At 30.5% G+C, this 27,610-nt stretch overlaps 1 protein-coding gene across 3 annotated transcripts in view; it reads left to right on the forward strand.

Moving 5' to 3' along the window:
- The window catches only part of LOC142325636 (uncharacterized), a 69,486-nt gene that overhangs the window by 39,993 nt on the left and 1,883 nt on the right, over positions 1 to 27,610 (forward strand). Inside the window, exons 10-16 of one of the 3 annotated variants that reach the window (XM_075367645.1) lie at positions 1,495 to 1,717; positions 3,554 to 3,894; positions 9,870 to 10,003; positions 11,760 to 11,900; positions 13,836 to 13,964; positions 17,376 to 17,479; positions 20,275 to 20,516. In XM_075367645.1, the coding sequence (XP_075223760.1) occupies positions 1,495 to 1,717; positions 3,554 to 3,894; positions 9,870 to 10,003; positions 11,760 to 11,900; positions 13,836 to 13,964; positions 17,376 to 17,479; positions 20,275 to 20,471 (1,269 nt within the window). In that variant the 3' untranslated portion in view covers positions 20,472 to 20,516. The remainder of the gene's footprint in view (positions 1 to 1,494; positions 1,718 to 3,553; positions 3,895 to 9,869; positions 10,004 to 11,759; positions 11,901 to 13,835; positions 13,965 to 17,375; positions 17,480 to 20,274; positions 20,517 to 27,610) is intronic. The other 2 variants (XM_075367646.1, XM_075367644.1) reach the window with 2 other exon arrangements.

The raw sequence follows: 27,610 nt of genomic DNA on the forward strand, positions 1-27,610 counted from the left end.
TTTTCTTTTGGCTGTGATTGCTTAGTATGCCTAGACTTTTGACAGTATGCTTTCTTGAGAGCAATTATGTTCACTAAACAACCAACCCCTATGGTGAACAGTGTAATAGCTTGTAATACTGGTATATTACTTATTTTAATAGGGTTAGTATGTTGTTACCTGGCTCCTATGCATGTGGCTCGGTTAAACGGAATATTTCACTGCTTAATTTCCATAGTAAGCTTGGCAGAGCATGGTTATAACTTGAAGATGACTGTCATTTAAGGAGTGACTTTATTACGTCGCCTTAAACTATTAAGGGTTGTGGCACTTAACATACATTGAGACTACTTTGTAAATGTGAATTTAGTTTCTTTACTGCGAAAAAAATCTGTGCATGTATTAACAAGTATAACTTGTAACCTGAATATCTTGGAAAAATAAGTGAAGTGAAATAAGTCAAACTGGTAAATGTATACCACATTAATAGTACTGTGTCTAATAATTATTAAGTATATTATAATTATAAAATATTGGCAAAACCTCATTCAGCTTTAAGGAAAATAATGGTTGGAGAAAAATTGTAGATTCGTGCATGAACTTAATATTTACCTGTTGACCTGTCTACAAATGTAAGACTGCCAGAGAGCAAATATCATATTTTGACAAATTTAAAATTAAACAAACTATAATTAACAAAATTAAATTTTAGTGTTTTTAAATAAAATTTATTTAAAGTGTGTAGTTAGTAGTAAGTAGGTTATGATTGCAAAAAAAAGAGATCTGTTTAATTTCTTTTTTTAGATTGCTAAACTAGTAGGCATCAAAATAAGCACTATTTTTTTTTTTTTTGTAATGTCATGAATTTCAAAAAGATCTGAGTTTTAATTATAAAAATTATTGAAATAGAATTCTCATAAAAAATAACATATCTTGTTAGTAGGAAGGAAACTTGTTAAAGGAGTTTTATAAATTTATCTTTTTTCTTGGGTCAGGTTAATATGACTGATTATTTACAACTAGTAAAAAATTTAATTTGAATATAAAATTTATAATTGACAGTCTGCATTCATACATATCAGAATTGCATAAATGCAGTTTGTCCTGGGAATGGTGTGTTGGTTTCGTAACTGTCCAAATAGTCGCGATCATGTCGGGTTGACATAGTGGGTGAGCATAAAACAGTTATTTTAATTTTTTTTCTATAACTAGAGATGTATAACATAGAGAGATACTGTCTCAAATGAAAACAAAATAAATTAAAACTTTAAGAGGATTTATTATAAATTAAAAAGGTGCGGGACTTGTAAATTTCTATTTTTTCTAATAAAATATCAATTGTAATGGCAAAAACTACTTACTTTTAATGAAATATGTAATGTTAGAAATACATATATATGAATTGAAATGTAATCTTTTGGATAGTAAGAGAAGAAAATGGAGATCTGGTTGGATCATGTATTTTTACATATTAAGAAGTCATGACCAGTAAAAATGAATATAATTTGCTTTTAGGCTAAAGGCGAATCATCTGCCGGCCCTCCATCAAGGAAGAGTGATGACAGCTCAAGAAGTAATAAGACATCTGATAATCGGGATCACTCTGAAAAATCATCAAACAAGAACGATAAGTCCAAACACAGTCCATCAAAAAAAGAAAGTAAAGATGATAAGGATAAAAAGAAGGATTCATTTATTTTACCTTGGTACCAACAAAAATTGGTACCACCTGGAACAGGTGAGTTGATTTAAAGTGATCTGTTGCATAAATTAGTTTTATATTTTTAATTAGTTAATTGAATTCTGAAGAAACCTTATCAGTACGTATCTGTGAAATTGCGATTGAATTTGTTTGATGCTAGCTAGCTTTAGACCTCCCCATTAATCTTATAATCTAATTTTAAGAATACAGAAATAAATAAATATTCTTATTAACAAGTTACCTTACAAAGAAAGGCAAAATTTTCAGAATATTTTATAAGTAAAAAAAAAGTTCGTATAAATAAACATATCTCTTCGCATTCTTTGTTCTCAAGTTATGCCTAGCAAAACAGCAAAGTGTGGTTATAAAATAATAATGTGGCCAGGTGGTTTACATGTTTTGACTGAAAAACAAAAATCTGGTCCTAGAATTGCATCAATATTTTCTTCTACAAACTTATGCCTGAAATGGAGGGGGAAAACACACCGTTTAAGGTTAAATTAATATTTTTTTCTTTATTGAATAGTCAGTATAAAAAAAACTTTTTAATACTACAACTTTAAAATTACAAAATTTATAGAGAATTTAATTATGAAAAAATTGATTTAAAATAAAACCAACCAAAATGTGGCTGGAAAATATCTTAACTTTAAACTAAAGTCCCTTTTAAATACTGGGGAAAAATTAAAGAAAAAACTAACTTCTCAAAAAACTTGTAATCGGTGTAATTTATTCATTTTTTTAAATAAGAATTCATTTAAATGTAAAAAGAAATATTTAAATAGCCTAAAAAGATTTTCAGACCTGCATTATTTTTTCACACCATTGACATCCACTGTCCATGATTGATTCTCCACCACTTTTATCTAATGCTTTTTTTCAGCTCAGTTATTTTCAAACCATTGCAGTCAGTAATTTCTTGGTTGTATAAAACGCATTAAAAAGATACTATTTTTAACATGTTCCCGATTGAAACATTTTTTATTTGTCCTGTTAATATCATAAAAGATCAATGGTATAATTTACACATGTAAATGTGTTTGGTTTCTTGCATATAACATTGTTAATCCAGTGACAGAAATTTTTAACTTTTCAACACTTTTTGCTTTAAAAAGAGATAAGCAGAGCCAGTGTTTTAGATTATTTTCTTTCATTACAGTGTTCTTTAATGGTTATCGTTATGTTAAATGAATTTATATTTTGTTCAGAATTGTATCGTAATTGACAATAATGGTTTATAAGAAATGTCATCCATAATTGAATCGGTCAGATGATTTTTATAATGTTAAGGCTCATTATTTACAGCATAATATCAAGTAAGTATTTAACATCAGCAATATTTCTGCTGTGAGGAAAACATGAATAAAAACTTTTTCTTTTTGTAATATATAGAAGTAAAATACAGATGACTAAATAATTCACAGACTATCTTTGTTTTTTCTAGAAGTCAAAATTGTGGGAAATTATTATAAAATGAGCATTCTAAAATTTTGTTGAAACAAAGATAGTTTTATGCTATGATAAGAGTGTCTTCATGTATTAACATTTTAATATGGTAATTGAATGCAGTTAAGTCCTTTTTGAAGGGAGTTTAGGATTTCATTAAATCGTAAATTATTTATAAATTTTTCATTTTTTTAAAACTGAACAGTTTTTCATTCATTCAAAATTAAAATGTAATGAGATTATAAAAGTTCTATTAGATGCTGCAGCTTATGAAGTCAAGAAATGTGTATTTTTTTACATGTATAAGATTTTTGTATTTGGACATTTGCTGTGAAAATGTCAAAATAGTCTGATACTGCATTTGCGTTGTTTCCTGTTAATATAATGTAAAGTTTGTATAATTTTTTCTCTGTCATATTGAAACAGAAGGTACAGATCAAAACGGTTGTGCTATGGAAGTTACTGATGGTGATAAAGAAAAAACCGAACAGCAACAGAAAGCTTCAGGAGGTGATGACGAAAGTAACTCTGAAGCGGTTAAAAACAGCAGCAGTGGAGGTACAGAGACAGTTAAGGAAAAAACCAAAGATACCAGTGATAAACATGAACGTCCAAGCGGTGGTAAACATCGCAGCAGGAGCGGCCTTAGGTCAAAAGAACACAGTCCCCACAGTACTCGCAGCCAACTTACCAGAGCTACATCAAGAGGTTCTCATTCCAGTATGCATAAAAAGCCTCGTGATGGTCTGACTGAGGAACAGATTAAGGTAAGAAATAACAGTTGTGTAATGGGAGGTAAATAATATTAATATACAGGTTAAATCACATATAATGATTTTGATAGCTCTTGATTCCTTTTTCTCTAAATAGTATTGTTTTTGGTTGTAAAAGATGAGATTTGTTTTTGTTAGTCATGAAAATGTACTGTGAGACATCACATAGATATTTCATTTAAGCAGCAATGTGTAGGTTGATAAATTATTTTTCTTAGACAAATATATTTAAATTAATTTTTTCTGAGTTCCTGTTTCATGTTTACCGATATCATTTGTCAGAAAAGATATTTATAGACCTCAAGTAAAAGTGACATATATTTATGACCATAAATTCCTTCTTTTTTTCTTTGTGTGCCTTATATCATAATTTATTATGTGTTTCAATACATCGATATGTTGCTAGTAAGATAAGCTATTTTTTAAATAATAAATAAATCTGTAATCCTCATAGCAATTATAAACAAGTCTCACACAGACACACATACACAAGCACATTCTGAGAAAAAATGGTCATTCTTTCTAGTCTAAATAAAACATTTTACATCGTATAAATGTTGTTCAGATTGTCTAATAAAACTGATTCCTTGTGAATATAAAAAAAAATAACAGACTTAGATCCCATATAAAATGATTTTGTAACAGCGTTTTAAAACTGACGCCGCACATAATCAGTTCCAAGGCTGCGTGATCTGAAAAGGTTAAGGAATTTTCTTAATTTACAAGACAAATATGACATCATTCAATCTAAAACTGAAGTGCAATTTGATGGTGATTTATTTTTAGATCATGAACAAGTTGAACAATACTTGTGTATTACAGAACGCAAATTACAACATTTAGGAAAATTATACTAATGATAAAATCAAAAATCATCGAGTAAAGAAATTAATCAACGTACAATATTTAACTCATTTACAACCTATAAATATACCCATATTTAAAGGTAATGTGTTAGAATAGCAGCATTACTTTAATATATCTATTAATTTAATACATAATAGAAGATTATTTAACTAACTTTCAAGGTTCAGTGTGTTTTACCATATATTACTGACACCCACCCTCCCTTCATCTGCATTTGACATTTCAAATTATCTTGTATATATTTTTCTGGCTGATCCCACTTTCAATGTATCAGGATGTCAATGTTTCATTGACACATTGACAACCTGATACGCTCAATATTACGTTAATATTGATAGGAGCCCAATATTACTTTTTTCTCCCAGGGAAATATATTCGAAGCTTTAGATATCCTATAATTATTCAAGAGACTAAATTAGGATACTATTATAGCAGTTGCATTCCTATTAATAACAAGGGCAATAACAGTATATTATCTTTTCTTACTTGTAACGATCATAAAAATCTATCAATCAGATTGTCACTGATACGTCAGTCAATAAGAGTTCCAGATGTAAAGAACATTTTCAATCGAATACTACTCAAAACAACCAGGGCAGATTTGTTATAACATTACCATACAAATTTGATATTTATTTGGGCGATTCCTTTATCAATGCTAAAAACATACTTCTATTGTTATAAAGGATATCAAGTAACAATCCTAAGCTTAAAAAGGACTACAGTACTTTCATAGAATATTTACATTTAGGTCACATACTAACATTACCATACAAATTTGATATTTATTTGGGCGATTCCTTTATCAATGCTAAAAACATACTTCTATTGTTATAAAGGATATCAAGTAACAATCCTAAGCTTAAAAAGGACTACAGTACTTTCATAGAATATTTACATTTAGGTCACATACTGTTAAATTCTAATGATTGTTAATTAACAAATTGAATGAATGTGTCCTCACCATCCAGTATTTAAACCATCAAGTTTGAATAGCAGTATTTAATAAATATTTAGCAGTATTTAAATGTCTTGACTTTAAATACTTAAAGTACTTAATAATTAATTATTTAAGCACTTAAAAGTACTTATTAAAAGTTCTATTGTAGTTAAACAAGATCTAATTTTCATGTTGCTTGGATTCAGAATACATAATTACATCATTACTTCTGACATAGCTAAAACATATCATCAAATATTAGTTAAATCTAGTGATTGCAATTTACAACGTATACTTTGGCATAATTATCCAGATCAGGAGATAAAACACTGCCCATTATATATGGTAACATATGGGATCATTTGTGCACCGTATTTGGCCATATGGTGTTGAATTCAAATTGCTAATGAAAATCAATTTCCACCTCTATGTAAGTATTCGAAATGATTTTTATGTTGATGGTCTCATAACGGACAACTTTGATGAGGTTATTCAGTTGAAAATTGATATTTCTAAATTATTACAACAATATGGTTTTCCACTCCATAAATGGTTTTCCAATAATAGCATCATTTCTACTTCTGAACACAATACTTCCTTCGATTCCTTTAAATCAAAAACAGAACTTGCTTACTTTAGGAGTTCTATGGAATAATTCCTCAGATAAGCTATGATTCGAAAAACACACTAAAAGAAGTACTCTGTCCATAGCAGATGTATTTGATCCTCTAGGACTCGCTGTTCCTATTGTTTTCTCATATAAACATTTTATACAATCCTTGTGGCAACTTAAAATTAATTGGGACGAAACATTATCCAATACATTACAAACACAAAGACTCAATTTATACAAACAGTTGCATTTGATTGAATCCATTGAAATAAATTGTTCCATTACTCAGTATTGATAGAATTAATTCTATTCAAATACAAGGATTCTCCAATGCCTCCATAGAGGACTGTGGTTGTTGTATTTTACTATATACACTAATCATACAATTTAAAAAAATAAAAATTATAAATCAATTTGGCACCCTTAAAACAAATTACACTTAAAACTTGAACCTTTTGTGGGGGTTTACTACTTAACATAATAGTCTGACAAAATACATTTACACACACAGATTCTGCAATAGTACTTACTACATTGGATTCATGGACAACCATCTAATTGGAAAGTATTAGTCGGCAATAGAATTTCTGAGATTCAGCAAATTACTACAAAGCTAATCGATATTACGTCAAATCCTCTGGTAATCCAGCAGTCTCATTGTGTAGAGGTTGTTCATCAAGTAAGTTAATTGACATTTCATTTTGGTGGCATAATCCTCAGTGGTTTTCACAAACTTCTGCCCATTATTACTTTTAATAACTGTAATATAACTGCTGAATGTCTAAGAAAAAACAAACAAACTGAGTAACATCGTTTGTATCTAATGTATTCGAATGCACAGAATGATTTTCATCACTACATACTTTAATTTGCACTTTTAGTTTTCGTTTAGATTTATCATAAAGCCAAATCAAGATAATCAGAATGAATTTCTGATCCTTTAATTACTCAGGAACAACGAAACCACACTTACCTTTTTTATTCAACAGTCACAACACATGCATTTTAGTGACGAATTAAAGAATCTTAAAAACAATCAAACTGTATCTAAACAAAGCAAACTCCTATCACTTGATCCATTTCTGGATAATTCAGGCTTACTAGACATAGGTGGCAGACTGCAATATTATTGTTACATTACCTAATGAAACATCCTATTGTTTTACATCCTAATACTAACATCACAAAAATAATCATTAATACTGAACACTTGTGACTCTTGCATGCTGGTGTTCAACTTATTTCGTTTAGTTATTTCCTCTTTTCATTTGTAAATGTATGATATGCTTTCAATATATTGCAAAAATCCAAGTACAACAGCTTAGGCAGCTATCATCTTCCAGAGTTATTCTTTCCTGACCATTTTCTACTTGCGCAGTCGACTACGGCGGTCCAATTATGATTCATCTTGGCGGGCAGAGGTCTAAAACATTAGAAGTAAAACATATGTGGTGTGGGACTTTTCATATGTCTTACCACTAAAGCTATTCATTTAGAATTAGTTTTTGATCTCGCCTCACAGTCTTTTATAGCAGCACTTAAAAGATTCATATCACATAGGGGCATTCCCACTAGTCTTTTCTGATAATGGTTCCAATTTCCATTCCACCGAAAACTTTATAATTTGTGTCAATTTTTAAATTCAGAAAACTTTAAATTAGATGTTGGGAGTATTTTCTATGATACTAGGTCATTCATTTTTCCCTCCCCACTTCATTTTGGTGGTTTACAGGAAGGCGTAATCAAATGTGTTGATTATCGTATGCTTTGTGTAATCGGACAAAATATCCTTTATCAATTTTAACATAAATTGATAAAATTAATAAAAATAATTTTTATCAATTTTAATACAAATTGTAACACAAGTCTCAGTTCGCTTCCTATCTTCCTTATTTCAAATGATCACAGAGATCCAAAACCTTACTATCACTGGGACACTTTTGTATTGGATGTCCACTCGTTTCCTTACCTGATCCTGATTACCAAAAACTTAAAATTAATCAATTAGGCTGCTGGCAATTACTCCAAAAATCTTTTCAATCTATCTAGAGACAAATGTGAAAGGACTATTTATATTATTTACAGAAACTCAATAAATGGTGTTTTCCATCACATAATCTTTGTGTTGGAGACTTAGTATTAGTTACCAACGAAAATTCTCCACCCATGCATTGGAAACGTAGAATTGTCACCCAGGTTTACCTGGGCTCTGACAATCTTTGTAAGAATTATTGATTTGCAAACAGTTAATGGTCCATTAAGAAGACCTATTCATAAATTATACCTGTTACCAATCCCAAATAATTAATTGAAATAATATATTTTATTTTTTTTGTAATAATTCATTTGATTGTATTTTTATAAAATGTCTATGAACACACTTATAAATATTTTTTTAAATATTTGTAACCTGTTAACATATTTGTTTTAGTTTAATTGTGATATTATGTAAAGAGCAAATTACTCAATTGTATTATTATAACAGTATATTAGTTATGTTGTCCATTTATACAACTAAACTTGTTATTTATTTAAATTGTACCTTTTATTTAATTTAATTGTAATTGCAAAAATCATATGATTCATGTTATCATTTACAATAATCTAATTCATATATAGTATGAATTTGGTGGACAGTATATACAGACTTTCATTTCATTCATGTTATTTAAAATTCACTATTAATGAAATCATTAAATTTTAAAAGTCCTATTTTAATTAATAAATGTTGCTCATTAATAGTGAATTTTAAATAATATGAATGAAACCATAGTCTACACATACTGCCAGCCAAAATTCATACGATATATAAATTATAGAAAAAGTATATATATTTAATTTTCTCACAATAGATGCTGGAAATGTTCTCAATCTTCTGCTACACATGCCTCAACACGTTTCTTCTTCATGTTAGTAGCTACTTTTCAGGTGTTCACTGCTACTTTTCAGGTGTTCACTGCACTTATATGGGGTATTTTTAATGGGATATATTCAGTGTTGTGCTTGAGTTGGTTCAGTTGTGTGAGGGTTGTTGTTATAGATACTATCTTCAGATGTCCTCGAACAAAAAAGTCAGAGTTAAATCTGGTGGTCACAGTCCACAAGGAAATGATGTGTTCCCCAAAGAACTCAAGCCAACATTTGTGCTATTCGCCGTCTCCCTTGTTGCATCATCTTGTTGCAACCAGCAGTTTCGTTCTTCAGTTTTTAATAATAACTGCAATTTAATAACTTTCAACAATGAACACATGTTAAGTCTGGGAGAAACACATGTTTTGTCCGCCCACAGCTTGCACGCCACTGTCATCAAAATGGAGGGAAATTGCTCGGCTATTGTTTGCTACTCTTCCACCACAAAGTCACCTGTTGCCAACAAGCACATTCCTGCTGGCAAAAGAATAAATTTCCCTCTGCAGTGTGTTTTTGAATTAGGGTTGTGTATCTTTTGGCTCACTCTGTATTAGTCACCTTTCCCTTTAGGATAATAAAGATTTGTTCTGCGGGCAAACAATCAACTAAGTTATTAATGTTTTGTTGTTTTTTTTTTAGGCTGATTTTCTAAGGTTAGAACTTAAAGTAAGAATTGAAGAGAAAGAGAGAGAGCTGCGTGAAGTCAAGAGAATGAAGAGAGAGCAAAGAGAAGTTGATAGAAAACAGCGGGAAGAAGCTCGTATGCTGGAACGGTCAGTAATTCTCATTCTCTTGTTTTCCTTTGCCGAGTCTGTTCATGTTTGTGTTTAGTAAGGTTATTAATTAGATTTGCTTAATTTTTGTAGTTGTGCATTGGGTTTTGCTGTATATCGAGTAATTCTTTAATTTAATTGTAATCATTAATTAAAATTTTTAGATAGATCTTGTTCAGAAAATATCTCGGAATTACAACTCCTTGAATATTCTTCTTTAGTGTCCCAATCTGTGGGAAAATTTAAAAGTTAATTTTATTAACACCAGAAAATAAGACTTTCTGTCAAGTTTCAAAGAAAATGATTGCGTGGCAGAAAAAGGAAGACTAAAAGACATGATGTCTTCTTAAGTTTGTTTGTTACCCAAAGTTTATCCTAAAAAATAATCTTGATTCAAAAGAAAGTAGCTGACTTGGTGTTAAAATTCACGATTTCATGACAGTTTGCTTGAACAAGGCGGAAACCACGTTTTCCGTTGAAAAAACAGCTCCTAACAGAAAATGTGAAAAATCACTTAAAAATTAAAAATTTTCTTGGAAGGACAGATGGAGAATCTGATCATCCAAAGACATTGTGAACAACGTCAATTTCAATCAGTAAAACTACTAAAAAAATTGTTTTGTATGTTTTTATATTAAAGACTAATATTGTCTTCCTTTCAGAGAAATGATAATGGAAAAATATATGGTAATTTTGAAAAACAGAATTCTGCCTCTTTTGGAAAACAAAACTTTGATTTCCCACCAAGTTCTGACTTTTCTCCTCAGAAATGTAGATGGATACCCTTGAGATTGGAATCAAAGGCTTCATCCACACTTCCTTTTATTTTGTTCAATTCTGTCATTAACTCATTCTATGCCTTTTCCTTGGTGATTTCCAACTGAATCCTGTTATGAACATTTTTGTTGAATGTAGTAAAATATTTCTATATATGTAGTAAAATATTTCTAGGCACAATCATCAGCCGAATCGCCTTGTATTTTGTTAAGATGAAAACCCTCCTTGGGTGCTTGTATAATATATTTTATTTGGTTATATGCACATAGAGTTAATAATAAATACAGATGATAATAACATTAAGCAGTGTCTTGAGATCATCAAGAAACTTTCATTTAGAAATTATCTTTATCATCATTGATAGGGTGTTTGTGAAATATTTATTAGCTGAATTTTCATCTCCAGATACACTTAAGTAAAATCTAATGCAATAAAGTAAATTCAGTATGAATCTAAGAAATGTTTAATAGTAACGAGTATATATTTCAAAGATTGCTTAAAATTCCAGTGTATTTTGTATTAGAGAAATGATTGACTAATGCCAGATAATGTAAAACAGATACCTAGTTTTGTAAGTGTTGAAGTGCAATTGTTAGTTCAGGCTCATTCTATTTATATTTTTTTAATTATATAAAAGTATATGAAAAAAAAAAGTAAGATGCTGACATTGGATTAAACTAAGAGGAGCGGAGAAATAATAAACGTCTGAAAAAGCCATTTGAATTGTTATCCTATGATACTGAGATCGGCATAGCAAACAGTAGAAAAATTTTTTTATAAAAGATGGGCGATAGATAGTGGAGCATCTATAAATTTCTCTGTTCCTCATTGCTACTGAAAGTTGTAACAAAAAATTGTATATCAGTTTGTGACAAATTCTATAAAATATGTAATGTTCTGGAAGTTGTACACAGACACATATTTTAGTTATACTGGCAAGGCAAATATTTCACGGTTACTTTTTATCTGTATTTTTTAGAGAGCGTGAAAAATTGAGGAGAGAACGTGAGAAACTAGAGCACGAACGTTCAGAATTATTGCAGTTACAGAAAGAAATTCAGAGATTGGAACGGGAGCGTCTTGAAAGAGAGAAGGAGGAACTGAAAAGACAGAAAATGAGGTTTGTAATTTGTTAGCTTTTAATGATTTTGTAATTTTTTTATCACTAAAATTTTATCGGTTAGTATTTGCTGAATGTAATCAATCATTCATTAATTTACATAACGTAATTATTCGTTATATAACATTAGTCTGATGCATATAATTTGATGGTTTTTGAAGACTGCTGGGTGTTTACATTGGCTTGTAAATTGCCTATGACAAATGTAACATTCAAATCATTCAGTGTTTAGGAAAAATCTCTTGTTACATATTTGGTAGTGTTATGTACAAATTTGGCAAAATGTTAACGGAAACTCTGATAATGCAGGAAGAAGCTTATGGGAAGAAGTAAGTGTGTATACTGTGTTACATTGGTATCAGTATTTCAAATCAGATGAGCCGGTTACTAAAAGTTTAAAGATGACCAATTTTTTTTTATAATAGTACCATTCATTAGAAAAGGGGTGTTCCACACAGGATATAACATCAATAAAGTGTTATTTGGATGGAATGTGGTTTTTAAGAGAGGTAGTGAGAAAGAGGCCTCAAGTGCAGAAAAACAAATAACCCGTGGACCTTCATGAAATTGTCCTTGTTCAAGACAAGTTATTCCAAGAGTTTCTGACAACTATTATATAACACATTCTGTTACTGTATCTAACTTTATTGGCTGTGTAAAACTCTTCGTGCAAAGCGGCTGGATGGCTACAGTAGATAACAAACTCAAGCGCATTAAAAGTTCTGTGTTGCCTTGTGATTTCTCATACAGGAAAATACATTGTGATGAAGTGGTCCTCTGCCAATTGCAGATAGGACATACAAGAGCTACTTATAGGTATCTGATGTTGGCAGTAAACACACCAGTATGTACCACATCCTTGTGGATTACATATGTTATGTGGCCTTGCATCGCAAATTAAATTGTCCAGGAACATTCATGGAATTTTGGACAATGACAAAGAAGTTTTGGGCTGGGTGTTTTTATTTCTTCAAAGTGTTTGTACTTTAGATACTTTTAGCAGTGCTGTTTTATTTTATTTTTATACTGTTATGAAATCATTAAAACTTTTATTTATTCTGCAATCAATGTTTAATGTTTTAGTTTTAAGTTTTTTATTTTATTTTTGTGCTTCATATTCTAGTTTTAATTTTGTTTTTTAGTGTTTTAATTTTTGTTGTTTTATTAGTTTTTATTTTTGTTTTCCGAGCGATGATAACATAAAAACATTTTTCGTCCCCAAAAAATAAAAAAAATCATATAGTTTCCCTGTCCAGTTGGCACCTGCTTCATCAGTGATGAAATCTGCCCTAAAAGGATTCAATCATAATAATGTTCAAATGAATAATGTAAAAAAACTCTTTTGTGGTGGTGACTTTGAATTCTGAAACGGCATTTTGAAAGTTCCATCAAACAAAAATTGCGTTGACCATGTTTGAAAATTAAAATCACAGTATCCAGGTTTGTTCTTTTAACAGTGGTACTTATTACTTATTATTCATCAAAATTAGTAATTAAAAAATTGCTATTCATACTTTTGTAAAAGTAACACGCTCTTGGAAGATGTAAATTGGATTTCAGGTAATTATGTTTATACTAAAAACCATCTCTATCAAGCCACTCCTTTTGAGAGGGTTTATATTTCTGCTATAGTACCTGCATTAATTTTGTTATAACCGTTTTTAAAAATATAAAGCCAGATAGAAACTTTTAAGAAACCTTTAAAATAATTTTTCACACGTCAAAAATTGTTTAAAAGTATACAGCCTCCTTGCATCACACCATCCTTTTTGAGAAGTCACCACAAATCACCTTCTCATATGGTGGCTAAATCTAGACTATTGTATCAAAGTAATTTTACGCAGTGATTGTATATTGTAACCGGTGAAGTTCATCTGAGCTAGAATTATTTGTAATTAGTATATATAGAGGTACATTCTGGTTTATCTTCAACAGATTGGAAGAGGAGCGGCGTAGCACAAAACGACAGATGTCAGAAAGCATAGAGCCAGATCGTTATGAACAAGAAAATAGAAAGAGACCAAAACCACCTGATCATCACAGATATGAAACATCTCCAAACAGGTAATGCTCACAGATTCTAAAGTTTAAATGTACGTCGGTTGTAATGAGTAGGTATTTGAATTTATATAATATGCAAAGACAGCTTGTGCTCAGCATTGTGGGTAGCAGCACATTAAGCATCTTTGGTTGCCATCAGTCATGTATTAGCTCACAGATTGCAACTTTTTATAAAATTCTGTCTGTTGTGAACTGAGGTTTTCACTTGTGTGTAAATAAAAATTTCTATTCTATCTAAAAATAATTGTTAGAAAATGTTTATACATTGTATTCAGGATACCTACGGGATCTACAATAATAAATTTTTTTGTTAGCGTGGAATTGTATTAATGTTTCATTTGAGAATTGTAACGTTTTATTACTTAATCCTTATCCTGTTACTTGATGTAGTCTAATTCACCATAACTGTAAATTATTGTGCTGTAACCTTTATTTAAGTAATTGTGTTTCAATATTTTTAATTTAGTAAGTATAAATTCAGTATCACCCTGTTAATATTTTTAACTCTTCAAAATAAGTTGTTTGTAACCACAAACTCTTTTGCAATCATTTAACAAAAATTTACTTATATACATGCATTATGGTACAATACTAGTAGGTTTTGTAGCTTGACCCCACCGGGTTGGTCTAGTGGTGAACTCATTGCCACTCAGCTAATTTCAAAGTGGAGTGTACTAGGTTGAAATCCTAGTAAAGGCTGTTACTTTTATACGAATTTGAATACTAAATCTTTAATACCGGTGTTCTTTGGTGGTTGGGTTTCAATTAACCACACATCTCAGGAATGGTTGTTCTGAGGCTATACAATACTACACTTCATTTACATTCATACATGTCCTTATTCATCATCTGCAGTAATACCTTATGGTGGTTCCAGAGACTAAACAGAAAAAGAAAAAAAAGGTTTTTGTAGATCATCAAAGAACTCTGCTGCTCAAGCATCCAGCCGGTTTTTACCCTGTATAAATAAGTTTTCTTAAATTGGTTACACCTTCACTCTGGGGTTGGAATTGTAACTTCTCAGCACAATCTCTTCGGTTGTAGGAGGATAGTAGAAAAATCCCACTCTTATAAAAGAGCAGGCATTGTAATGCTTGATTAAAACCTGTCAGAATAGACATCTGCCGTTATTATGGTCTCAGATTCTATAAATTCTCTGATAAAAAATTTGCTGCAGTTCCTTAACTTGTCATAATTTTTTGGTTCCTTTGTTCCTGCTTGAATTTCAGTTTGATTTGTTTACTCTTGAATTTTCCGCACCAGTTCCTCGTAGCATAATTACTCAAAAGCATAACCCCAAAAGTAGAAATCTATGGGGATAAGGTCTGGACACAGTGGTGGCCAAGCAATCCCACCCTTTTACAACCCGTCAATGAGGAAATGTTGGAGGAGCTCCATCTAACTGGAAAATGGAATTCTCTGGTATCTGGCACCGCTTGCCGCTTCAACATATCCAGGAAGATGCTCCCCATTACTGTTTTTCAGCAAAAAAGAAGGCAGTAATAACTTTATCTTGTTCAATAATGCACATTCACTGTCATGTTAATGTTCAATAACAGCACATGGAGGTTAGTACTCCATATACGAACATTATGCCGATGTACTCATACAGAAACATGAAATGTTCTTTCCTCATTGAAAATGTGAACTTGTTTAAAAAATCATATCCTGCTTTTACCTATCCAGAATGTCTATAAAAAATCAAATAATTTCAACTTTGTCCACAAGGCAAAGTTATTATAAAACTTGAATGTTGTACACGGGTGAAACATAGTTGTTTTAAAAATGCCAAACTGTCTAGAACACTTTCACACGGTTTTTTTGGGCTACGCAAGAAACTTGTTCACACTGCTTCAATTGTTTAATTGAGCACTGATGGACATCCTGGATGTGTATGCTTCAGTAGGCTGCATGTTTTTTTTGAGTTTGTCCCATTGCCAAATGTTATTTTCATGCATTGAACCCTCTGCACTGCAAACACAACGACTTAACGAGCATGTGCTGCTTGTCTGTACCAGAAACATATGCACATGCGCTAGCTTTCGCACACAAACTTTCAAATATTTCTCTTTCATTTAACATACAATTCAACTCTGTAATGCTTTCCATTTAAAACTACTCTATTTTATCGACATTACATTTTTATTTATAAGATTAAGAAAATAATAAATCAATAAATTGATTTTGTTAGCAGTATATAATCTGAGAAGAAAAAAAAACACATTATATTATTATGTGTTTTTTTTTCTTAAATCTATATTATTGATTTATAAACACTTACGTTTAAAAATAAAGTCACACATAATTTTCACTTATTCACCTATTTGACAGTTAGGATGCTCATATAGGACATTTTTTTCCATTGTGTTTTTCATAAAATAAGAAACATAATAATGTCATTTCAAATAGCATCTGTAATCATATTTTAAAAATTTAATTGTATAATTTGTTATATAATTTGTCTTCATAAACTGATAGTTTACTGTGTTATAAATTTGTTTGCTTACACACTAAAGGTAGAGTGACATCCGGTGTTTGTGGTGCATTCACTGTTTCAGGTTAGATTGCTTAATGAATTAGCTTTGTGCTTACAAATTCTCTTGTGAAATCAAACTGTTTACATTCCTGCACCCTTTTGTAAGATGTGAAATTATAATAACAATGTAGTTAAAAAATCAGCCACTAGTTTGTTTCTCATGAATTCTGATTATTTTGTGGTTGACCTGTTAACAATTAGATCTATGTTTACTCCAATTTTGGTTGTAATGGTTATTACACAGTAGTGTTGCCCCTTCCCATTTGTAATTATTTCTTAAGAACAACTCTTGTGTTATATTTCGAAAGTAGAATTTGTCTAAAAACCTCTTTCAAGGAGAAACGTAAGGAATTATCCAATATTTTAAAAATAATTTAGAACTAGTCTTATTATTATAAATAATTATTATTACAATTAAATACAAAAAGCGATGTTAGTGGAGCAGTCCCACATTTCTCTGCTACATTTATTGAGTGAATTTTTTAATGAATCTGTTTTTCTTGTTTGAATAGGGTGATAGAGAAGGTTTTGTTAAAAGTAGAAGCTGGACGAGACCTTGATGTTTGGTACAAAACAGGACAATGTTTGTAAAGCGATTTGGGTTTTTAAATTCTGTTTATCATTTTAAGATTTCATATACAGTGAGCGTTATTCTTGTCTGTGTCTCTTAATATCGAGTCAGTATTATTCTTGTAAATGCAATGGTCCCATCAAATTTAAGTTACTAAGTAATAAAGGGCATCCTCACATTTTGTTTTTTATATCATTAACACATATTTTTCACATTTAATAATTTAATGTTAGCATTTAGTATGCTCATCAATTGAGCGTAGAACATCAGATATGTTAGTTGACATCTTATGTTGCACTAATTTCAGATTTGATCATCGCTCAAATTTTCGTGCCAGAGGTGGAAGTAGTGATGATCACAGAGGAGGAAAAGACAGTAGACCGTCTCGAGATCGTTATGATGCTAACAAAGGTTTGTAAAAGTGCTGTTAAGCTCATTATTAGGCTGTAATCTATAAAATCTTAGTAGAATTACTTTTGTTTTAGTTGTAGTTTTCTGATACAATTAGGAAAAAATAAAAAAAGATTTTAATGTTATGTTTCTTGTACCTTCGTTGAGATAATTTTATTATAGTGTTTGTTTTTCTAATTATTTGTTGTAATAATAATAATTATTGTTATTGTTGACTATATTTTTATCATTTCTTTTTTAGTATAATTTGGATGGTATATCATTTATATTTACAGTTAAATATACCAGCATTCAGATTGGGAATACATACTGCATATACTTGTGTCGCTGTACTGTAGTGATAAATTTTCATTCTCTATTGGGGGTATAAATCCTTTACATTCCCAGTTGATCCATTAACACTTTGTTAGCACAGCAATAATTTGCTGAATCCAACAATTTACTGATTATATAGGTCTCTATCATGTGGTCATGATACATGAGCTCATTTAATTTTAGAATAAGAATTGTAAGAACAAATTGAAATTATTTTATAATAATTTTATACATTGTATCCTGAAGATGCCAACATGAGATCAAAATTGAATTGATAATTTACTTGTATTAAACAGTTATATTCAAAAAAGAAGTTATTCATAAATAAGTATATAACCTCCTTATAAAAGCATAAAAATACAGGCAATTCTAGTAATTAGATACAACAAAAATAAACATTTTTACTATTTTTTTTTTTATATTTAGAAAGAAAAATCGCATTACAGAAAGTAAAGGATAACTCAGCAATGCTCATATACTAAAGCGATATAACTGATCGCTTTATCACCTTATCATTGATGTATTGTTATGTCAGGGTGCAAAACTACACCCTCACATCAATGCATTTCAAATTAGCAGGTAATTTATTCCACAGTTAACAGGTAGTTACAAATGATTGTTAAATATAGCTGTTGTGTTCGTTATGTAACTAATATTAACTCTAAAAATCACCATAGTTATTTGTATTTGTGACTTGCATCAGTCACACACAACTGAATGATTAGTCTGCATTCGTTCGGATTGAAGTACGGAGTTAACAGCATTATACCAATGTTTCTCCAGTATAGTTTCATTTTTAATAAGTTCCTTGCACTACTGACAGAAAACAATATTCCAACATTTAAAAAGAAGATTAATGTAAACAGCAACTTTCAGCTTTTTTGCTGGACTCCCTGAACCATGAGAATATCATTCAACAAAGCATCACTGTATTTAAAGCAGAAAAATGTTAAGATCAGTTAAAATTTAACATACCTTAACTTGCAATGTAAGATTGCCCCTTCACTCTCAAAAACTGATTAACAATAATATTATATAGATGTTTAATTATTCATTGGCATTTTGGGAATAACATGAAAATCAGTCTTCCAAAAAAAAAAAGGTAACCATATCTGATAATAATAAATGGATTTTTCTTTTTTAAATATTGAAGCAGACTGGTGGTTGTTAGTCGAAGTAAAACTAGAATTAACATTATAATTAAACCCCAAAAAAGTCTGCTAGAATTGATCCAGTGTACATAAAAACTCTGAAAGACATTTCTGTAAAATTTAATCAATTGAAAATATAACTTCAGCCAAGGTTATCTGATCTCTTCGTTCTGTATGTTAAGATCATGTTTGCTAGGCAGCAAGGAATATTCATTCTGTACCTCACAAGGTATTTTTCTAAACTCTGATGTTAGCTGATGAACAGCGATTATTCAACCGGGTTAAGCCAAACTACAATCAGACAAATTGGATTAAGTTATATTTAAAATGTTGTTTTAAGTAACATACTTAAAGGTAAGCCCAAAAGAATAGGTTAATGAAAAGGTATAAAAATAAGATAATTTTAGATAACGCAATTTACAATCGCTTTCTGGAATAATTAATGAATACATGAGTTGTGGAGAGGTAATTTGCTCTAAATGCTGCAAAATCATTTGCGTTCTTGCGCTTGCTAGTGTAAACTAGATGGAAAAAGTCGCATCAGATAAAACCATTAGTGGCACTGAAACAGGTTATGAAGTGTAAACTGTGCCTGGACCGCACCAATTCAGATGTTTTTCTTACAATTTAGACTCCCAAATTTTACCCGGCAAGAATTGTTATAAAATTGGGGTGTGTACTTACCAAATACCCTTCAGGGTGGATTTGTTTTGGCTAATGATTAGCAGTTGATGCCGATTAAAATATATAAAGTTTTTAATATATTAACTTTTGACATTCTTTCAAAATTATTAATAAAACTAAAGCTATAAAATAAAACTTCAAATTTTTGTGTAGGAATTTACCGTTAATACATTTGTATTAGCAGTATTGTTTCTTAAATAATTAATAATGTGAAACGGGTAATGGGTTTAAAAATTGCAAGCAGTAAAAGTTTGTAATATTATTTCTGGAATGATTTGATCTATAAATGTTAATTTTGTTTTCATAAAATTTTGAGGTGTAAAATTGCAGTATGGAGAGGATTTGTACTTTTTTTAATTGTAAAATTTTTTCTGGCTGTTAAATGTTATTAAAAAAATTATCACCGATCTCCGTGGCAGAGTTGCGGTAGCATCTCAGCCTTTCATCCAGAGGTCCCGATCAGACATTGTATTTTTCACGTTACAAAATTCCATTTCCATATCCCGTGCCCCACGCATAAGCTTCAAACTTGTGCGGTGATATCATCAAGCGACAAAAAAAGAAACGATTTTTGTTTTTTATTTGCGTAATATAATATTTTAATCCATATCATCGCAAAATTTGTTATATTTTTCTTTCGTACAGATGGCATGATGGGTGGAAGTGGTGGAGGGAGCAGTAACAAAGGTGATACTTGGCGTGGACATACTTCTATGCCGGTCGGTCAGAGCCACCACGGTAGAGGAGACAGTTGGGCTGGTGATTCACGCAGGCCGGATTCATCTCAACCGTGGGCCAGACCTCCACCCGGCCCGTATGAAAGGTATGAAAGGATTCTGTGAGCACGAAAAATGGAGGGCGGATGTTATTTAACCAGAATGGTATAGGTACTGGTTTTGTTTTGTTTTGTTTTAGTTTTGGCTTGTTATCAGATTATTTATTTTATCAATTGCCCAAAAAATTTAGCCTGTAGAACTAACATTTAAAGTGTTTTATTTCTTTTTATCTGTTAATTATGAATGTTTGTGTAATAATAAATTTTTTTATTTTGTTGTCAGTTGCTTTCTTTTTCTTGTTGGTTTGTTTACAAAAAAAAAATTTTTTTAATTAAAATCAAAAGATATAAAAACATTTGTTTGGGAGTGCTTTGAAGGTTTTTGGAATGTTGTAGAGAAGGCTTTATATCGGTAATGAAATATGTTAAGTTTCTTAATGTTAAATTTCAGAAGTTGAAGTTATGGTATATTGGGTATATTATTTATTGATACTGCAGAGGATTGTGTAAAAATCAGTTCCGTGTAGTTTATCTTTATTCATTATTGCCACTACCACTTACTTCGCCCTCTAACAACTTAAGCAAAAAATTACAGTTAATTGGCATTAAACAAGTATCATTTATGAAGGTATTATTTTATTGTATACAATTGCTCATCTTTCTGTTGAATTTTTCTTACAGCACAGTGTTAATGAATTGTAGTATGTATCCCGTTCAAAATAAAATTTCATAAAAACCTTTTTTAATTTTCAACAGTTCCTGGGGGGCACATGCTTTACTGATAATAATGGAGGACTGGTGGTTCCTCTTTTTCAAAGGAAACTACACCTAATATTATATAATTTTAATCGCCTTACTTAGACAAGGAAGGTAGGTTAAATAAATCATTGTTTCATTTATTATAGCCAAATCCGGTGGCTTATCAATTTGTAGTATTTGACAAACATTTCAATTTCGTTATATGACAAAAATATCTAAAAAATTCTTTAATGTAGGATAATTAAAGAGCATGTTAATGACAATTTTTTTATATAGTAAAATTTCTTTCTAATTTTTTAAATTAAGATCTGTTGTGAAAATATAACATTTCTAAATAACTGTTGATTTGTTAGATGGAGAGTGTACTTGATGGATGCAAAAGTTAGCCTTCAATCTATAATAAATAACCCTTTTGAATTTTGAAAATTGGACAATTGTTTGCCGAGATATAGGACCATCCCATCCATCAATCAAGCGTCCCTGGGGCGCTATTTTGTTACCAGTTGAAGGTGGTAATTGGTTTTAACCTTGCATTAGGTGCTTACATCACCTTGCCTCTCACGCAGTCCCCGTGGGAAGCCCATTATTAACCTTCAGTTGGTGAGGTGATGTATTTTGACACCCTAAATTTTTTATTACTTTTTACATCATTTTTAAGTAAACTTTTAATTTTAATTATTTTTAAGCGAATAAAGCAATACCTTTAATGCTTTAAACCGCTTTTTAATACAATAAAACACTTTTATATACAGTAATGACAAAAAAAAAAGAAGAGATTGAGGGGTTTGACTTAACCACATCATGTTAGATTACAAAAAAAAATGTTTGGAGTAACTTTCACGCGACTAACAGAAACTAGAATTCAATCAATATATGCACTGGTCAAAACAAAGGTAAAGTGCAATATCATTAATCTGAAAGAATATTTCATAGTTCAAAATAATTAACCGGTTAGATGAGATCCTACCCGAGTAGGTGTCTATTCTAAGGTTTAGTATCTTTATATAAATATATTCTGAGAAGGTTATATATAAAGGTGGTTTCTCATAGAAAATGTGATAACTAAGTAGTTGGTGGCTGAAATCATTATGATTTACAGCCTTTTTCATTGTTATATGATTGTTTGTATTTTCAAAGTAATTACCGACAAGAAGGTTCACATGGTTGCGAATCCAAGGAAGTCTTTGAATCCCAATGAAGGAAAACTAGTATTAAAAAAATATAAAATTTGGAAATCATAGTTTCAATTTGGTGGTTTTTCTCTTCCTTTTTCCATTTAAGATTTGAAATTGTACAGTTATATTTTACGATAATGATAATAAGTAATAAAATTAAAACAATAACAAGTAAAAAAAGTTGTAGTTAGTCTTCATAGCAGCTTGTGCAAATTCTTTTTAGTCTAAAAATGCAGCCTTCTGGAAGAACCTCAGGTACTGTTGCGATTTAGAAATTCTTTTGAATGAAATTTGTATAACTCGAGAAATTTTTAAAATAAAATTTTCACTTTGCACGGGCTGCAACTACTTTGTTACTACTTTCAGGTAGTCAAAGCATCTGTTATAAGACTGTCTTGCAATTTGTAAGCGATATAGGAATTCACTGCACAAATATCAATCTGTAGAACAAAATGAGTAATTTACTACACCTTTGTCTAAACCATCAACCCCATTTTTTGTGCTATTATAGTAGGATATAATCTCAGGCTTATTATTTTTATGGTCATCATCTTTATTATGATGTATAGAACTAATAAGTATTGCTGCTCTGTTACGTTGTAGTATGTAAGAAATCAGTCATTTGTTTAGTAAAGCTGTATACTTACCCCAATTTTTTGTTTTTTGTCGGGGAGAAATTATGCTGGAATTTTTTTTTTTTTTTTTTATTAAGAAAACAATATGTGTTTAGCCCTTTCTTTACCTTCCAGTTTTTCAACCAATTTTCTTCGGTTATGTTTCTATTTGAGCTGTAAAAGGGTTTTGGCAGTCGTATAGTGGATTATGTTTAGAAAATTTTTCTTATTAAAATCCAATTCCATGAGAACTGTTTACCATTGTGTAAACTTATGAGTTATATAAATAACCAGTCAATTTTAGTCTGTATTTGGTTTTGTTTTTTTTTGTTTTCAGAATTGTAAAATGTTAGAACAGAAGTAATTAACACTTAAGTCACTTTTTTGCCATTATAAATCGAAAGTTTTTTGGCCTGTTCTTGGTAGAAAAATACGCATCCATAGTTATATTTGAATATTGCTGTAAGAAACAGTATTCCTATAAGTGCTTTCAATTCAACAATTTCAGCATTATTCGGTTCAATAATATTTAGATTTTTGTACCTTGTTCTCAAAGAAAACAGAAGCCAGTTTTTTGTTTGTTCACTCCAAAATATGTAAAATATCATCAAAAAATAGTTTATTCCAATTTCACTTTTAATTTTGAATATTACGCCTGTTGCCAATTTGTAATATATTATGTGCCGCAACTTGGACATTTCTTTTCAGTTCTACTTTAAACCATCTAAAATTACATGTTCTCAGATAAACGTTTTCATCTACGTCCCCGTGTTTATCAATCCCATCATTTTCACCACCTCCTGAAACTTCGACTTCAGAATCTGTATCATGCTTGCTGACAATACAGTCATTCCGATCAACCGCTTCAATTTCCATCTGTAGCCCATTCTTGATTTTCTTGATAACCATTTGCACCTTGTTCCTTATTTTGACCTGCAATTGTACATCGGTATCCAAATCCTGGCTTTCCCATCCATCTAGTTCACAAAGAGTTGCTTCTTCGAAATTCTAATCATTCACATTCATTTTTACACTGGAAAAAATTATGCTATTTGCTAAAAAATTGAAATGACTGGATCCTAAGAAATTTATATTTAAGCAAAAATCCGCATTATTTGATCATTTTATGAAAGGAAATTGTAGTTACATTAATGATGAGCACACAGTTTGACATTGGACACTCAATTGAGGAAAAACAGATACCTTAAAAACTTTCTGCACGTCAATCTAACTATAACTAAAAAAGAACCGGTTACTGCAAAGCAAGTTTCATTATAAGATTAATGGCAAGGGATAACCATGTAGCCACCAGACGCACGCAATCATTTTCACATCACCTCACCAGTTGAAGGTTAAACAGACATTTTTAAAAATTTATTTAATACTATTTAACGTAAATTTAATTCTATTTTTGTGCAGTATTATTCATTCAATTTATTTATATCATTAGTTCAAACCCAGTTCACATAGTGATAGATGCTCACATTTCATTCATTAATTTATTCTATTCATTAAAGTTTGTGCTTCAACTGTCAAATCCTCCACCACCACTACTACTACAACAACACACATTTACATGTATATACATTTATTTGTATAGCTTATGATACTCCCAGTAAAATAAAAGATTCCAATGTAGTGTCAAACATTTAAATTGGTTCATCAGTTTAGCTGTTTTGATGGAACAAACGTACATACACCCTAAATACCTTACTCTTTTTTTGGGCGGTTGTGTAGAAACTGGCAAATATGAATTACAAACTTGAAATTAAGCTTTAAAAAAATTCTAATTTGCTGATATCTCTTCTTTACCCTTATATTAACAAAGAACAAATTTTTGTGTGCTGGTCTACTCTGCTTAAAAGCAAGAGCTGAAAAGTATCCTTTCAGTATTTTAACTGAGCTTCATTTACTCATTGCCCAGTTTTCATAAGACCGGTTGGATAACCGGTTTAGTATCTTAACTATTTAAAATTTTGACATTTTAGATACTATTTCAAATTTAAATTAGATCTTAATGAATTTTTATGTTGTAGTACACTTGTATATACAAATGATTAGTGTGCAGATCTGTATGGTAGGGAGCGATGATATATTGTTTACGCATTTTATTATTTAGTGTTCTACTCATATTTAAATGACTGTATGTATGTATGTAAATCTCTTTCTACGCCCTATAGTAGGTCTTTGTTAAAAATTCCAATACACATTTCATGCAGTATAGCACTTTGTAATTATTAAATTAACTGCAAGTTTCACATTGCTGTAAACCGGTTTTATAAAATCTAGAAATGGATTTTTAACATAACTGTGTACATTTGAAAGTAAGCATATTATAAGAGGCCTGTTGAAAAGATAGCCTACTATCTTCTACTGAAAAGTATTTGAATGTAAGCAGTAAAACTTTGTAGAGAACAGCAGTTGTATATTGTATACTGCATGCTTTTTTTTTATTAACTTTTAGAGTGCACAAGTTGTCCACCACATTGTGTGTTTAAACAGGTGCTTTGTTGTATTTTGATTTTGCACATAACGATCAACACATTGAACAATATTCATGCTTAAAGCTCAGCAAAAATATCATGGCAATTCAAAGCAAAATAATTAATAAGATTCAACAGACTTGTGAACTAAGCTATGGAGGTTATACAAGTTATGAAGTTAACTGTTTTCAAAATGGCTGAACTTCCTCTGAAAAAGACCAATGTACTGGTAGACTTAATGAGCAAAATCCTAATTAAAATCGCTTTTATTGCGGCAACACATTTAATCAAATTCTTATATACAAGTAAACTTTCATTTCAGATTTAGTAAAGTTGTTTTTCATAAATGTCTATTGATTGTTAAGTCTGGACCTGATGTAAACAAACCCAGACGTTAAGGCAAATATGTTTCTATATATGAAGGCAGAGGTGTAATATGTTCTCAGCAGACATACCCACAGTACTAAAATTATCATTAGTACAATTCGATTCATATTTAACGTACTACTTGACTCTGACTTACATTTATTTATTATAGCTTAATTTAAGATGGAAGTTATACCTTGCATGTGTTACAGATTTTATAATAAGTTAAAAACGTCTAAGCGATGGCTGTCCTGTAGGTTTGTCAAATGTCATTTTCGTCAAACGTAAATCTGGAAACCCTTTCAAAAGCAGGTGGTTAATGTACTGAAAAAAAATTATACTCTCTACATTCAACAGAATTAGTGAAAATACCTGACACTGAAGTTCTTGCTAGTCAGTGAAAACAGTGTTCATAATATCAGAAATAATAATAATCACGACGGGTAAACTAGTTACGCCCTGTAAAACAAAGAAACTAGGTTGAGCTGTCATTAGAAAATTTGATGAACATTAACTAAGTTTTCCAAAGACCAGCTCAGTGTTCACATAGCTAAGTGTTCTTGTTTCCCTAAATGAAACTCCCACTTTAAAGTACTGTTGGTTATAAAAGATCCTGATTTTCCTAATATTAAATTAGTGTTTTTATTAGGATTAACTCGATTAAATTAATATTGTTATTAGGATTTAAATTTTTGACTAGAAATAGGCAAAGTGTGTAATCACGGACAGGTAGGACAACATTGCATTGTGGTGCTGGAGTTACGCGAAGAAAATTTGTAAACTATAGAAGTAATAAATGACATTTTATATTTAGAAAACACCTGAATTAATGAAAATCATACAGCTTCAAAAGTATGGCACGCACGGTGGAACTATAAAATGTCAAGCAACTGTAGAATATAGTTGATTTTTTGATAGGCTTTAGAATAGCCTTAATAACTGGATTCATGAAGAAATTTCAATTTTGATCAAATTGAATTATAAAGACTTTTGCAAGTAATAAAAAATAATATTCTGTAAGAAGATTTGGCAATGGTAATGGCAAAATAGCGGTGTGATTGTATAGTATAAATAATGTTGTATAGAAAGATGAATCGAGTAGTGATATGAATAAATTTGTTTAAATGATATGCTTACAGCTGAATATTTCACTTTTTTTTTAATATTTGACCATCAGAAACACTAAAATTATTTTTCCTTTAGAAATTTGTTTGAAGGAAATTTTAACATTGTAGAGAAGGTTTATTTATGTATTATCTTAGATCTGGAGGAGATATAATGTTAAATTGATAGGAAATTTGTCAGGAATGGAAAATCATTTCCGAGAGGTTTACCCAAATTTTTGGGTACTGATGTAACGTTAATTTTGAAAGGCAAAACCACACAGAAAATGTGTCTGATAAATATAATTGTGAATCGGTCCCGATGATTAGTACAGTTTACAAACTGATAATTTTTGGAACGGTAATGTATAGGCGCACTGAAAATTCAGGCTTATTGTAAACAGTCTGGCATTTTGCAATGTGCCTGGCAAATAGGAAAATTATCTAGCCATTTCTAATCGGCATGATATTTTTCAGGCTTGTAATGAGCCCGTACAACTTCAGGCTAATTAGAAAATTTGCAGATTTTCTCCAAATCGATGAGTACTTGCAGAGAAATGATATAATCTAACCAAACTTAACCTAAACTCGCTATTCAAGATTAGCTTAGATTAAGTTTCATTAGATTATATTTATAAGCAATAATGCTTATATTGGACCTCGATTTTTCTTTAAAGAAAAAAAAGTTGCTAATTTTCTAATTAGC

The sequence above is a fragment of the Lycorma delicatula genome, chromosome 5 (genome assembly GCF_047948215.1).
Source record: "Lycorma delicatula isolate Av1 chromosome 5, ASM4794821v1, whole genome shotgun sequence".
Taxonomy (NCBI): domain Eukaryota; kingdom Metazoa; phylum Arthropoda; class Insecta; order Hemiptera; family Fulgoridae; genus Lycorma; species Lycorma delicatula.